Raw genomic sequence first — 12,938 nt, 5'->3', positions numbered from 1 at the left:
CTTGATTCGCCTCGGCCCTTCCTTGCTCTAGCCGCTTTCGCCGCCTTCGTCCCTTGCGGCCGACGGCGCCCACTCGCGGATCCTCCTGCAGCGCCGACTGTACCCGCAAACTCCTGGGATTCAGCATCATGTTGGCTGATGCCTTCAGCAGTGTCACCACTAGACGCACCAGCACTAGACGAGTATAGGCCACTCGCCGTATGCTTCGTGCGCTTCGAGGTTGAGCCCGAGCTGGAGCGGAAACCGCCGGCCCATCGTTCCTCGTCCTTGACGGCGCGCCAAACATCAACAAATCTGAATTGATGTCCCTCGTCCTGGTAGTAGGCGCGCAAAGCGGACGTCAAAATGTCCGTGGCCGTGGCGCCGCTTTGGTAGCGCACCTCTTCCGCCGAGTAGATGCCGCAGAATTTTTTGACCTGTCGGTCGACTCGGTCAAAGTGACAGCGGATCATTTTAACTGTGCGCTTGCGGGAGCGGTTCGGCTTTATTTGGTGGTAGACCTCGACAACCTTTTCCCAGAAACACTTCCGGGTTTGTTGATTCCCGACGATGGGATCGTACGAGACCGTGATCCAGGCGTTGTACACCGCCATCGTTTCGAGGTTGTTGTACGGATGTCGGCCAAGATCCTCTTCCTCTTCTTCCTCCTCGTCCTCGCCCGTCTGGGGTTGTACACTGCCTCGGCCACCTCCACCGCCTCGCCCACTTCCACCGCCTCGGCCTACTCCCGGCGTGGGATCAACTGGAAAATCCTCCCGGATCTTGGATAATCCCTGCGAAAACCGCGGGACGTTGGGACGAACATATGCATCAAGGTCAAAATTGGGTGGTTGGTACCCCCCCGCGTCGCCGAACCCTGGGTCCCCGGCGTTGACGAACCTCCACCGCCCAATGTGTTGATCATGTTCTCCCAATCGCCGAATGAGTTGAGATCCCACCCGCCGGAGCCGGAGCCGCCATAGTTGCCCTCGCCGTCGCCGGACATCTTGAGTTGGGTTATGAAAATTTCAGCGAAAATTTGAGAGAAAATTTAGATGATAGGAAGAATAGATGTGTATTTGTGTGTAAATGATGATGGGTTTAGGAGTATTTATAGAGTAAAAAATTTAATAAAAAACAAAAAAAATATAAAAAAAAACAAAAAAACGGTAATAATACCGTTACAAATTTTTTTTTATTTAAATTCGAATTTTTTTTTTAAAAAAATATTTATTGCATCAGCACGTGACGACGCCCACTCGCGGGCCGGCGAGTGGGCGTCACGCACGACGCCGGGCTGCGCCACGTCGCCTAGGCGCGTGGCGAGACAGCTCGTCTCGTGGCTCGCCGAGGCGAGACGCGCGACGAGACGCGCGACGAGACGGGACGAGATGGAGGCTGCAGCGCGTCTCGCCGGGGTCTCGTCTCGCTGAGACAAGACGCGAGACGCCGGCGAGACCCGTTGTGGATGGTCTTATAGCTTACTAAAAATAAAGGGCTCAGAGAGTTTTGGATTAGCCCATGTAGAATCGTATTATATCCATTTTATTCAGGAGAAAAAATATGATAATAATCACGCTTCACCAATTAATATGGGTAGATTTCCTTTGGATTCTAGTGCTTTGTGCTTGGTCTTGTCGTTGCCAATCAATGTAAAAAGTAAAACTCCATGAAAAGTCACATCTATGTCTGCTCTCATACCTACACACTTATTCCATTCATCGATATTCACCCCATTTCAAAAATTCACAATAGTAAAAAATGTAGTACTGGCAAAATCAAACTTAATTAGCTTAGGCGTAGCCCATCCACATCCAATTCCAAGTGCAAATGCTTGGTTATACTAGTACACGTACAAGGAAGAACAAGCATGATGTGGTAACGAGGAAGGAAACGACGACGTACTAATAAAAGAGGGGAGTAACATAATTAATGAAAAAGGTTTCTAGTAGTGACATGGCATTTTCTTGGCAGCTTCAAAAGCGAATGGTCCGACGGTGAAGAGCTCAAACGGCAAGGGCTTGGGGGGGGTTTGGAGCGGCGGCTTGCGCATTAGGATAGCGCCGACAGCGCCGCCGTGGAGGTTGGTGGGGTGTGTGCAGGTCGGCGAGGGGGATGAGACGAGGGAGACCTTGCATTTGTGGGAGCCAGATGTGGTCAGCTTCTGCGGCATGAAGAGGAAGTAGCCGTTCTTGTCGGTCGTCTTGTGCTCCACTAGCGTCTTCCTTGTGTTGTTGCATTCCAGCTTCACCACAGCACCTGAGGAATAATTAAAACTATTCAAGATCAAGATACTCTTTTTTTTAATTAAAATTTAGTGAGAGAGAGGTACCGGAAAGAGCAGTCGCACCGACGAGAGTATCGATTCCCCTATATTTGCAGGATTTGCAGAAGACTACGCCCTGAATAGCCACCATCTTCCTCATTGGTGGGTGTGATGGGGGCTTAACGGGAGGGTGTGACGGAGGCTTAACTGGTGGGTGTGACGGAGGCTTGACGGGAGGATGTGACGGAGGCTTAACGGGAGGGTGTGACGGGGGCTTAACGGGAGGGTGTGACGGGGGCTTAACGGGAGGGTGAGCCGGCGGCTTCACTGGCGGGTGTGACGGGGGTTTAACGGGGGGGTGGGACGGGGGTTTGAGTGGAGGGTGTGTGGGTGCTGGAGCAGGGGGGTGATGATGGTGGTGGTGGTGGTGGTGGTGGGGTGGTGGAGGAGGATGAGGGGCTTGGGGTGGAGGAGGGTAGGTTGGGAGGGTGACATCGGCGGTGGCAGTGAGGAGAAGGAAGGAGAGGACAAAGGAAGTGGGGAAAGAAACAAATGCCATGATGTGAAGTGAACTGAGCTGCAGAGTTGCAGAAGGCACTCTATTTATAGAGGCTTTAGAAACGGCATAATATCAATTGTATTGTGTGAGACAAAGTTGACTAGTATAGGAGTACATTTTTTACGACAATATCAATTGTATAATTAAATGGTGAAGAAAGTTGAGTTTAATTTATTTAGCAGTGACATAAGTTACCGCTTCATCTATGAAGGTTAAGATGAGTTGTGGTGAAGTACGAAATCTGATGATTAGGGAGGAGATTCAAATAAAATACAAAGGTCCATTCCGTAAGAGCATCTACAGCGGGGCGGATGATAGGTCTTGGAGCACGCATCGGGCGGACGAGACGCGGACGATAGCGCGTCCGATGCAACGTGTTTTATATTTTTTTAATTCTTCAAAATTTATATATATACACCACAATTATATTTCTACCTTTCACTCTTCCATTCACTCTTTCATCTCATTCTCTCTAGTTCAATTTATAAAATGAATCCCAGTGATTTCCCAAGTCCGAATAGTCCCGACGGATTTTCGATGTTCAGTGGTGGTGCACGGTGGCCGGGTACAGACCCTGATGAATACCGGCCCTTTGACTCCAACACCCAATACGATCCCGATTTCAGCACGGATTCGTACGGGCTGTCAGACATGGAGCCGTCTCCCCCGCCGCCCCCGCCGCTGCTGCTGCAGTCTCGGGCTCCGCCACCAAGAAGAAGAGGAACAGACAAAGAGCCTAGAAGTTGCCGCCTCCGGAGAAGAATGAAGAATTCACCCCAAGGAGGACGAACTACAACCCGGATGAAACCATTGTCTTGAAGAAGTGTTGGGTTGATATTTCAGAGGACCCGGTGTTTGCCAACAACCAAAAGCAAATCGCGTACTGGGAGTGCATCGCTGATCGCTACAACGAGGCCAAGCTGGCGGCCGCCTACAAGCGCCATAGGGAGCAGCTCCACAAGCATTGTGATCAGGTGAAGAAGCAGGTCAATTTGTTCTCGTCGAAGTACGAGAAGTGCTTGAGGAAGAAGGGCAGCGGCGAGAGTTTGACGGATGTGCGCTATAAAGCGCTTGCGTCGTACATTTCATTGTACGACGATTTCAAGCATTACAACTCCTGGCTCATCTTGAAGGACAAGCAGAAGTTCCAAGGAGGGATTCTGCCCATATCGGTTGCGGAGAAGAGGACGAAGAACACCGCCGCCGGTGATTATACGAGCAGCGACAGCGGCGCACCTCCGATGGACCTCAACCAGCCGATATACGAGGATGAGAGTTCCGGCACACCGATGTCCTCCCGGCGTCCCATTGGCAGCAAGGCTGCCAAGAACAAGGGCAAGGCGAATGCAACATCCTCACAGATGCCTACACGGAGTTGGTGGGGGCCGCCAACCAGAGGACGTTGTTGGACACGCACCACGCCCTCAGGCATTGCGAGGACCCGGGCGAAGCCGAATACTTCAAGTGGATGATCGATGATCTGCGCCGCAAGTCGGGAATGATGTAGAGTATGCTTTTATCTGTAGTGCACTTGTTTTTTTATCTCCACTCTTTTAACTTTTTTTTAATGAAGTAAATGTAGGATTTGTCTTCATTGTGGTGCTTTTTTTATTTATTTTGCTTGATATATTTGCAAACATAAAATTAAATATAAAATTAAATTGTGGTGCTATAGGGCGGACTATAGGGCATCCCATTGCAGGTGAAAGGGTAAAAAGATAAAATACTGATGTGGTGAAGGATAGGACGTCTTATAGGGCGCCCCACTGCTGATGCTCTAATAACTCAACAATTATTAAAGGGGCTATGATAATAGGTAAGAGCATTAGCAATGGGGCGCCCTAAGGCGCGCCCTATGGCTCGCCACGTCAGCAGTTTTATCCTCCTACCTCCCCACCTGCAGTGGGGCGCCCTAAGGTGTGCCCTATGGCGCGCCACATCATCATTTTATTGTTTTGTTTAATTAATTTAACTGTTTTCAAATAACAAGTAACGAGTAAATAAAAAACGGTCTAAATAACAAACGGCGAAGTTTTAATAAAAAAAGTTACATCATTCAACTAATAAAAAAAAAACTAAGTCGGACCAATTCCCAACTTCTGACGCAGCTCATCGAAACCGCGTGCCATCGTCCACGGTCGATCGTCCGCGACCTCCACAATGGGGCGGACGATGGCCATCGTCCGCGGCCATCGTCCGCTACAGCCGCAATGGGGCGGACAATGGCGCGGACGATGGCCATTGTCCGCGCTATCCTCCGCGACCGAAGTAGAGGGCGCGACTATCGTCCGCGCCCTATGCTGCGCACCCGCAATTGGTGCGGACGATGCGCGCCATCGGGCGTGCCATCGTCCGCTCATTGCGGATGCTCTAAAGATAAGAAGATGATGTCTCATGTGAGCTATCAAATATGGAAATTGTTTAAGTTGTGAAAGTCTATGCGTTTGTAAAACAAAAATATGTGAGTTTTTCAAAATGTGGCATGACTTTGTAGCGTGTATCGTATTCTCATTTGAAAGTGTCTTCAGGATTTGATAGCGCATTCAATAGTGTAATCAGGTAGTGATAAACTTTGTAATCAATTCGAGGGTGGATCCCCTGCTGTGGTGAAAACACAGCAGGGGCTACTGTACTATGAAACGGTGACGTTTTGTACCTCAACTTTTACAAACTTTGCTTTATCAGATGTATTTTCAACACAACAGGGATACCTGTGCTATGAAACGGTGAAACGGTGACGTTTTGTGCCTCAACTTTTACAAACTTTGCTTTATCAAATGTATTCTAACACGCGCCGCACTAACTAAAACACTCATACTGATACATAGTAATAAGGATTTTATTCAAAAGGCGATTAACTAGGAGCTTATGATATTTTGATATTCAGTTGCATCAGGTTCACTTAAATTTAATATAACTATTAATATTATGATAAATTAATGCACTATCAATGAATTATTATTTGAAATTATAGTTAGAGACTTAGAGCTTATCGGTTGCAAGTTGCAACTAAGAATTATCAATTCTATAATTTATGAGTACTTAATAACTAAACTTTTATCAAATTTGAAAAGTCACTTTATATTTAAATTTATAGTCTCTATCATAGTCTCTAAATATTTTAAAAAAATAATTGAAAGTCCCTTTGTACTACTCTCCTATTCGCGAATAGGAATCTCGTTTTTCAATTTTGGTTCGTCCATAAATAAGAGCCATGGTTCACTTATACTACAAATGGCATATATGACTCATATTCCACTAACTTTTTTTCACCTACTTTTCTTAACATTTCTTAAAACTGTGCCGGAAAGAAATGAAACTCCTATTCACTACAGATGGAGTATTATTTTTAAATTATTTTTTGTGGACTTCTTCTTGTTGATCTCATAATTTTTAAAATTAAACTATAAAATTATACTCCCTCGGTCCCTGAAAAGTATGAACATTTAGTTCAACACGTGTTTTAATATAAAATTTATCAAGTGGAGTAAGAAATAGAGATAATTGGTAGTGTAAGTAGTGTTACTGGAGAATGAGCTCCACATCATGAGTAGTGTAGTGTAGTGTAGTGATATACACATTCTAAACATAATTTAAATGTTATTTTAATTACTAAAAACAAATATTCAACTAGTTATTACTATTACTTATATAAATATAATCACTATTCAACCAAAATTACTATTAAATTATGATTTAATCAACGGTAGTTTGGACCGTAGAACTTGTAGTGCAATGCTAACTAAAATCATTGATCAGATAAAACATTGATATTGTATACACATCGGCAAATTAAGCTTAATTGAAAAAGGCAAGTGATGTAGTTATTGTAGTGGTAATTGAACCAAACGTCACCGTTTCATGGCACAACAGCTCACCACAGCAGGAGATCAACCCACCCCAGCCAATTCTTGGATTTTTTTTTTTTTGTTCAGTGATTGCGTCTTTGTATTTTATTTCCCGAGAAATGAACTAAAACAATGAAACAATATTGGATTCAATAAAAACCTAAATTTGGTATTGTGGTAGGTGAAGAGAAGTGTAGTATACGTAATATGACGGCAGAATCCTGAAACTCGGTGGATTTAAGTGGACTCAATACTACATATACATGGTACTGCATTTTGGACATTTATTGATAATCGACAAATGCCAGCCAGCCTGTCTAGATATGGCCCCAATTAAATACTCCAAGCCGAAGGTATATTCTTTTTTACTTTGATTATTCGTGATTGCTAATTATTTTCGATTTGGACCTAATCTTTTTGGTATTTTTTCGAGTCAAGAAAAAATACTAGTACCAAGTATTATCATAAATTTATAATGATATTCCCATCTAGCCATACATAATTTAGTCTGTTATCATAAATTCATAGTGAATTCTCATATAGTCAGTCATACATAATTTGTCTGCAGTGTGAATTGATTATACTCCGTACGTATTTTATTTCTAAAATTTACCATCATTTATTTGACTTTGTGATGTGAGCATGTGGGACGCTTTACAAATTTCATAGTCTATTTTGTTTAGGTTCTTAAGTAGTTTTAATGGATCGGATCATGTTCATTAAAAAAAATTAATACTACTAAGTTTAGTAGCAACTGCTTTCACATGATTCAATTAACATCGGAAATTAGAATGATAGATGAAATTAACATAGCAACTGCTATCGCATAATTCACGTGTAGCAAATAACTACTACGTCAGTTTTAATAGTAGTTTCAATTACTATGTATAGACATAGTATGATAATATATGCTCCTTCTCCACAATATTCATAGCCTATTTATTGTTTATATACGTATATATCATATTTTACAAATTACAATTATAGTATGTTACAATTTGCGAAAAAAAGAATTAATAAGCGGTATAAAGTAAGTATACATTACACAGCATCTTAATTGGAAAATGTACGTATTTCAAATGGTAGTTTAATTTTGATTATTGCATAAGTCAATGGGTAGCAATTTTCACAATATATTACTAGTATATAGGAAATAAAATAAAATAAAATGACTGCGTACGTTATCCCATAAATGAAGTAAACGGGGTCAGAATTATAATAAGCTTAGCAATAATTATCGAACACGTGAATGGAACCTAATTCAATGCACCCAATGAAGAAGTAGAAGAGAAGATAATTAGGTGTACTAGTATAATAACAATTGGCTGCAAAATATATTAAATCCTACGTAAATCCCGCCATTTTTCTTGTGCTCTCAGTTTACAAGCACCGCGACTGTCGCATCAAATTGAGTTATGCGTTTACCAAAACCGTACATTAGATTCGAATTTCCTATCAATTCAATGTGCGAAAATATTGAGCTCCAATGTCCAAACCATTCTGTGTAAAAATCATGGATTAAATATGTCCGGTCAATGGATTTTGATCAAATAATAAATGTGACGAGACATTTAATTTTGTGAAATTAAATGACATAGCGTCGATCTATACTTTACGTAGATAAATGTAGTATATTCACTTTCTCAAATCCGATTTCCGGTGAGTGAGAAATAGTGGATTAAAGTTGGGCATAATTAGCTTTTAATTAAAGCTTGGAGTTGGAGCTTAGGGAATAATTAACTAGTGTTAATTATCCCACATTGGAGGATTAACACATCTTTTAATGTGTTTAAATTAAGTGACTTTATGTTACTTAATAATTATAGTGGACCAAGATGGGCGAAAGAGCCCACACGCGCACACGCGCGCGCGCCGCCGCCGTCCGCCCGTGCTCGTGCTCGCGGTCGCGGGCACCGGGCCCTTTTTATACCACCACAGAGTCAGCAATCCAAGTGGCTTGACACGTCGTCAAGCGTGGCACAGTCAGAGCTGCCACGTGAGAAAAGCACACTCCCTCTCTCTGCATTGTCTTTCTGTCGAAGCTCTGCCCTCTCCTTCATCCAGTTCGCCGGAGCTCTGCTAATTGCGGTGCTGCATCAAAAGAGACGTAGTCGTTTTACCTTTGGGCACGACACGCCAAACCGAGAGCACTACCGGGGCGTATCTCGTCTTGAGGGAAGAGGCCTCCTCGACTCGGCTAAACAACTGTTTCACGGTTAATCTGTTTCGAATTTCACTTGTAATTTCATTTAGTTCAGTTTTCCATTCTGTATTCCTTCTTTTGGGTTGTATTACGCCCGCTTTTTATCTCTTGTAATCCCCAGAAATCAACATTCTGAGTATGTCAAACTCTACTATCTTTACTGTGAGACGGTGGGAGTAATCAATCTCCAACTCTCTAGGCCATCCACAACGTTGTCTCTTATTCGTCTCTTAATCATCTCATCTCTTAACTATTCATGGTTCTCACTGTACTTTTCACTCCATCTCTTAACTAAGAGACAGAACCCGCAACCCTTCATCTCTTATCCGTCTGTTAAGAGCATCCACTACGCGGCGCGCCGGCGTCCCGCGATCCGTCGCGGAGAGACGGATCGCTCGCGCGACGCGTTGCAGCTCGCTGAACCGTCCCGAGCCCGTCCCGCGTCCCGTGCCTGCGAGACAAGCGACGGGTTGTCTCGTCACGCGCCCTGGCGACGTGGCGCGCCCCTGCGTCGTGCGTGACTCCCACTTGCCTGCCCGCGAGTGGGCGTCGTCACGTGCTGACGATGACGTGGGATCCAGCCGTGGGCGCCGTCGGCCGCAAGGGACGAAGACGGCGAAGGCGGCTAGAGCGAGGAAGGGCCGAGGCAAATCAAGGCAGACGGGCTCGGGATCGGGCTCGGGGGGAAGCTCGGACACCCTTATGGCGGTGTACATGACCGCCACAATGGCGGACACTTCCCGCTTCTCGCCTTCCCAATACGCGGCCTGGTGGAACGGAATTGTGCATATGGCAGCACAACTTGGCCTTCCGACTCCCCCACCACCTCGACCGCCTTCGAATGATGATTCGCCGGCGGAGTAGTTTTTTTATTTTCTTTAAATTTTGTATTTTAAATTATGCAACGTTTAATTTTTTAGGATTTTGATTGTGTGTTTTTTTTTTAAATTGTAAGTTGTAATTTTTTTTATGTTGTGTGGTTTTTAATGATGTGTGTTTGTTTTAATTGAATTGGGTTGGAAATAAAAATAAAAAATGAAATTGAATGAATAGTAATTTAATGGACGGTTTAAGGGACGGTTAAGGGACGGAGCGCTGCAGGTTCTGTCCCTTAGTTAAGGGATGGGGTAAAAAAGTACAGTGTGGCCCTCAAATAGTAGTTTAAGGGACGGTTAATGGACGGTGGGGGGACAGCGTAGTGGATGCTCTAACCATCTCATCCCTTAACTATTCATTCAATTTCATTTTTTTTATTTCCAACAAATTCAATTAATAAAAACACACTTCATTAAATAAAATAAAAATTACAACTTAAAATCCTAAAAAAAATACATAATTAAATTTGTGGCAAAATAAATAAAAAAAGACATAATTTAAAATACAATTTTATAGAAATTATAAAAACTACTCTGCCGGCGAATCATCCCCCTGAGGCGGTGGAGGCGGAACACCAAGTTGTCCCGCCAGATACACAATGTCGGCATGATGGGCTTGAAATTGGGCAGACGTCATGCGGGAAGTGTCCGCCATCGTGGCGGTGAAGTACATTGACATTAAGGAGGAGGGCGGCCCTTGGGGCGGGCTTGATTCGCTTCGGTCCCTCCTCCCTCTAGCCGTCTTCGCCGCCTTGGTCCCTTGCGACCGACGATGCCCACGGGAGGACCCCCTACATCGTCCGCCGTGCCCTCAACCTCATGCAAGGCAACCTCTTGTGCGGCGCTGCCTAAACCGCCCCCACTAGACGAGTATTGACCACCTGTCGTATGCTTCGTGCGCTTTGAGGTCGAGCCCGTGCTGGACTGGACACCGCCGGTCCACCTTGCCTCGTCTTTGACGACCTCCCAAACATCGACATGTTTGAATTCTTTGTCGGTGTCGTCGAAATAGACGTCCAAAGCCGATCTCAGAATGTCGGCTCCCGTGGCTCCGCTTTGATAATGATTTGCTTCAGTCTTGTAGATGCCGCAAAATTTTTTGACCTCTCTGTCGACTCGGTCAAAGTGAGCGCGGAGCATCTTCAATGTGCGGCGGCGGGACCCCTTCGGCTTAATCTCGTTGTAGGACTCGATGACCTTTTCCCAGAAGCACTTCCGGGTTTGTTGATTCCTGATGATGAGATCGTACGAGACGCTGATCCAGGCGTTGTACACAACCATCGTATCCTTGCGGCTGTACGGATGCCGGCCTACATCCTCTTCCTCCACGGCGTCGAATGCCCTGGAGCTTCCACCGTCTCGTCCTCCTTCCGGAGTGGGTTTATCCGGATAATCCTCCATAATTTGGGATAATCCCTGCGAATACCTTGGGGCGGAGGGACGAGCGTATGCATCCACGTCAAAATGGGGTGGTTGGTTACCCCCCTGGCGTCGACGAGCCTTGGGTGCCCGGCGTCGACGAACCGGAACCCGAACCACCCAATACATTGTACATGCCCCCCAGTCGCCAAACGCGTTGATGTCAAATCCGCCGGAGCCGTCGCCGGACATTTTGTGATGAAAATTGGAGAGGTTAGATGAAAATTGGAGAGGAAATGAAGATGATTTGAGAAGAATAAATGTGTGTTTGTGTGTGTAATGAGGATGAAATAAGAGTATTTATAGAGTAAAAAAAAAAAAAAAAAAAAGAAAAAACGGTCGAAAACGGTAATATTACCGTTTGATTTTTTATGATTATTATTTTTTTTATTAAATTCAATTTTTTTAAAAAATGATTTATTGCGTCAGTGTGACGAAGCCCACTTGCGGGCCGGCGAGTGGGCGTCACGCGTGGCGCCAGCGCTCGCCACGTCGCGCGGGTGCGTGGAAAGACGGCTCGTCATCCGTCTTGGTGGGACGGGCATCTCGGCAGGATGGTGACGAGACGGGACGCTGCATCGCGTCCCGCATCCGTCTCGTCTTGGAAGGATGAGATAAGAGACACCAGCGAGATGCGTTCCGGCACAACGCATCCCATAGGCGTCAAGGCTGCAAATAACAAGGGGAAGGCGAAGGCGACATCCTCCTCGCAAGCCGCCTCCCTATCGCCGATCCCGACCCCGACCCCTACCCCGACCCCGGTGGCACTTGCCTACTCGGAGTTGGCAACGGCCTCGATGGCGCGGACGTTGTTGGACACGCACAATGCCCTCATGAAGTGTACGGATCCGATCAGAGCCGAATACCTCCAGGGGTTGATCGATGAGCTGCGACGGAAGTTGGGAATTTTGTAGAGTAGAACTTTTTTTTATTTCTAACCCGTGTAAATTTTTTTTAATCAATGTAGTATTTGTTGTTTTTTCATTTAATCGTTGTGTTTTTTAATTAGTTTGCATTTATATATTTGAAAACATTTAAATTAATTAACAAAACAATAGCAAAACCTATAGGGCGCGCCTTAGAGCGCCGCACTGCAGGTGGAAGGGTAGGAGGATAAAATGTTAACGTGACGGTGCATAGGGCGGGCTTTAGGGCGCCCCTTAGGCGCTCACTGCTGATGCCCTGATATACTTGCAACTTTAAGGCAGTTACAAAGTCCCCCTAAAGGAGGTGGAGGTTGTTACAGGGCTGATATATGCTATTACAAAATACTACTCCATTACTGATGAATTTAACATTGTGATTGCAATGGGGTGATAGAGGAAGTGACCATCATAAATCATAATAATATTTTACTTTCATAATTGTTGCATTTTCTTCCAATAAGTGCTTCTTGAAGTTCAGAGTAAGAGTTAGCTTTTATCAGGTATTGTGTTGAATGGCATTAGAAACTATAAAAATTTAGGGTTTGGAAAATTTTAAAATAACTACTGTTACTATAATTTATAACAATGCCCATAATCTCTTCCTTTTTTTAAGGACGCTTGTCTTCTAATTTTAGTTGGGACACTAACAATAAGGATACTTTATTAAGCGTTGGCGGCCTAATTAGACATACAAATTAGCATCCTTAATAACATTAAACATGTCCTTATCTGATTTTTTTTTTCTTGTATTGAGAGACTGTGAGACGAAGCTTTCCATGAATAAAAGAGGACCTTATTGAGAATCTGTCTACATTTCTATTTACTTTATATATACTTGCATTGTGTGTAGAACAAATTAATCT

At 44.5% G+C, this 12,938-nt stretch overlaps 1 protein-coding gene across 2 annotated transcripts; it reads right to left on the bottom strand.

Moving 5' to 3' along the window:
• Positions 1–1,746: 1,746 nt before the first annotated feature.
• LOC121773456 (non-classical arabinogalactan protein 31-like) lies at positions 1,747–2,822 on the bottom strand. 2 transcript variants are annotated; one of them, XM_042170317.1, is made up of 2 exons: positions 2,330–2,822; positions 1,747–2,238 (listed from the first exon to the last, which is right to left on the bottom strand). In XM_042170317.1, the coding sequence occupies exons 1-2, from the start codon at positions 2,802–2,804 to the stop codon at positions 1,925–1,927; spliced, it is 789 nt and encodes a 262-aa protein (XP_042026251.1). In that variant the 5' UTR covers positions 2,805–2,822; the 3' UTR covers positions 1,747–1,924. The 2 variants fall into 2 exon arrangements, with proteins under 2 accessions (XP_042026251.1, XP_042026250.1); XM_042170316.1 differs by having other exon boundaries at positions 2,312–2,820.
• Between the last annotated feature and the right edge of the window lie 10,116 nt (positions 2,823–12,938).

This window comes from Salvia splendens, chromosome 17, assembly GCF_004379255.2.
Source record: "Salvia splendens isolate huo1 chromosome 17, SspV2, whole genome shotgun sequence".
Taxonomy (NCBI): Eukaryota; Viridiplantae; Streptophyta; class Magnoliopsida; order Lamiales; family Lamiaceae; genus Salvia; species Salvia splendens.
This window is presented reverse-complemented; position numbering and strand designations above follow the sequence as displayed.

Coding starts and splice junctions, on each gene's coding strand:
- LOC121773456 (XM_042170316.1), bottom strand. CDS start 2,804: ATGGCATTTGTTTCTTTCCCCACTTCCTTTGTCCTCTCCTTCCTTCTC. Junction 2,239..2,311: donor CGGTGCGACTGCTCTTTCCG/GTACCTCTCTCT, acceptor ATTATTCCTCAG/GTGCTGTGGTGAAGCTGGAA.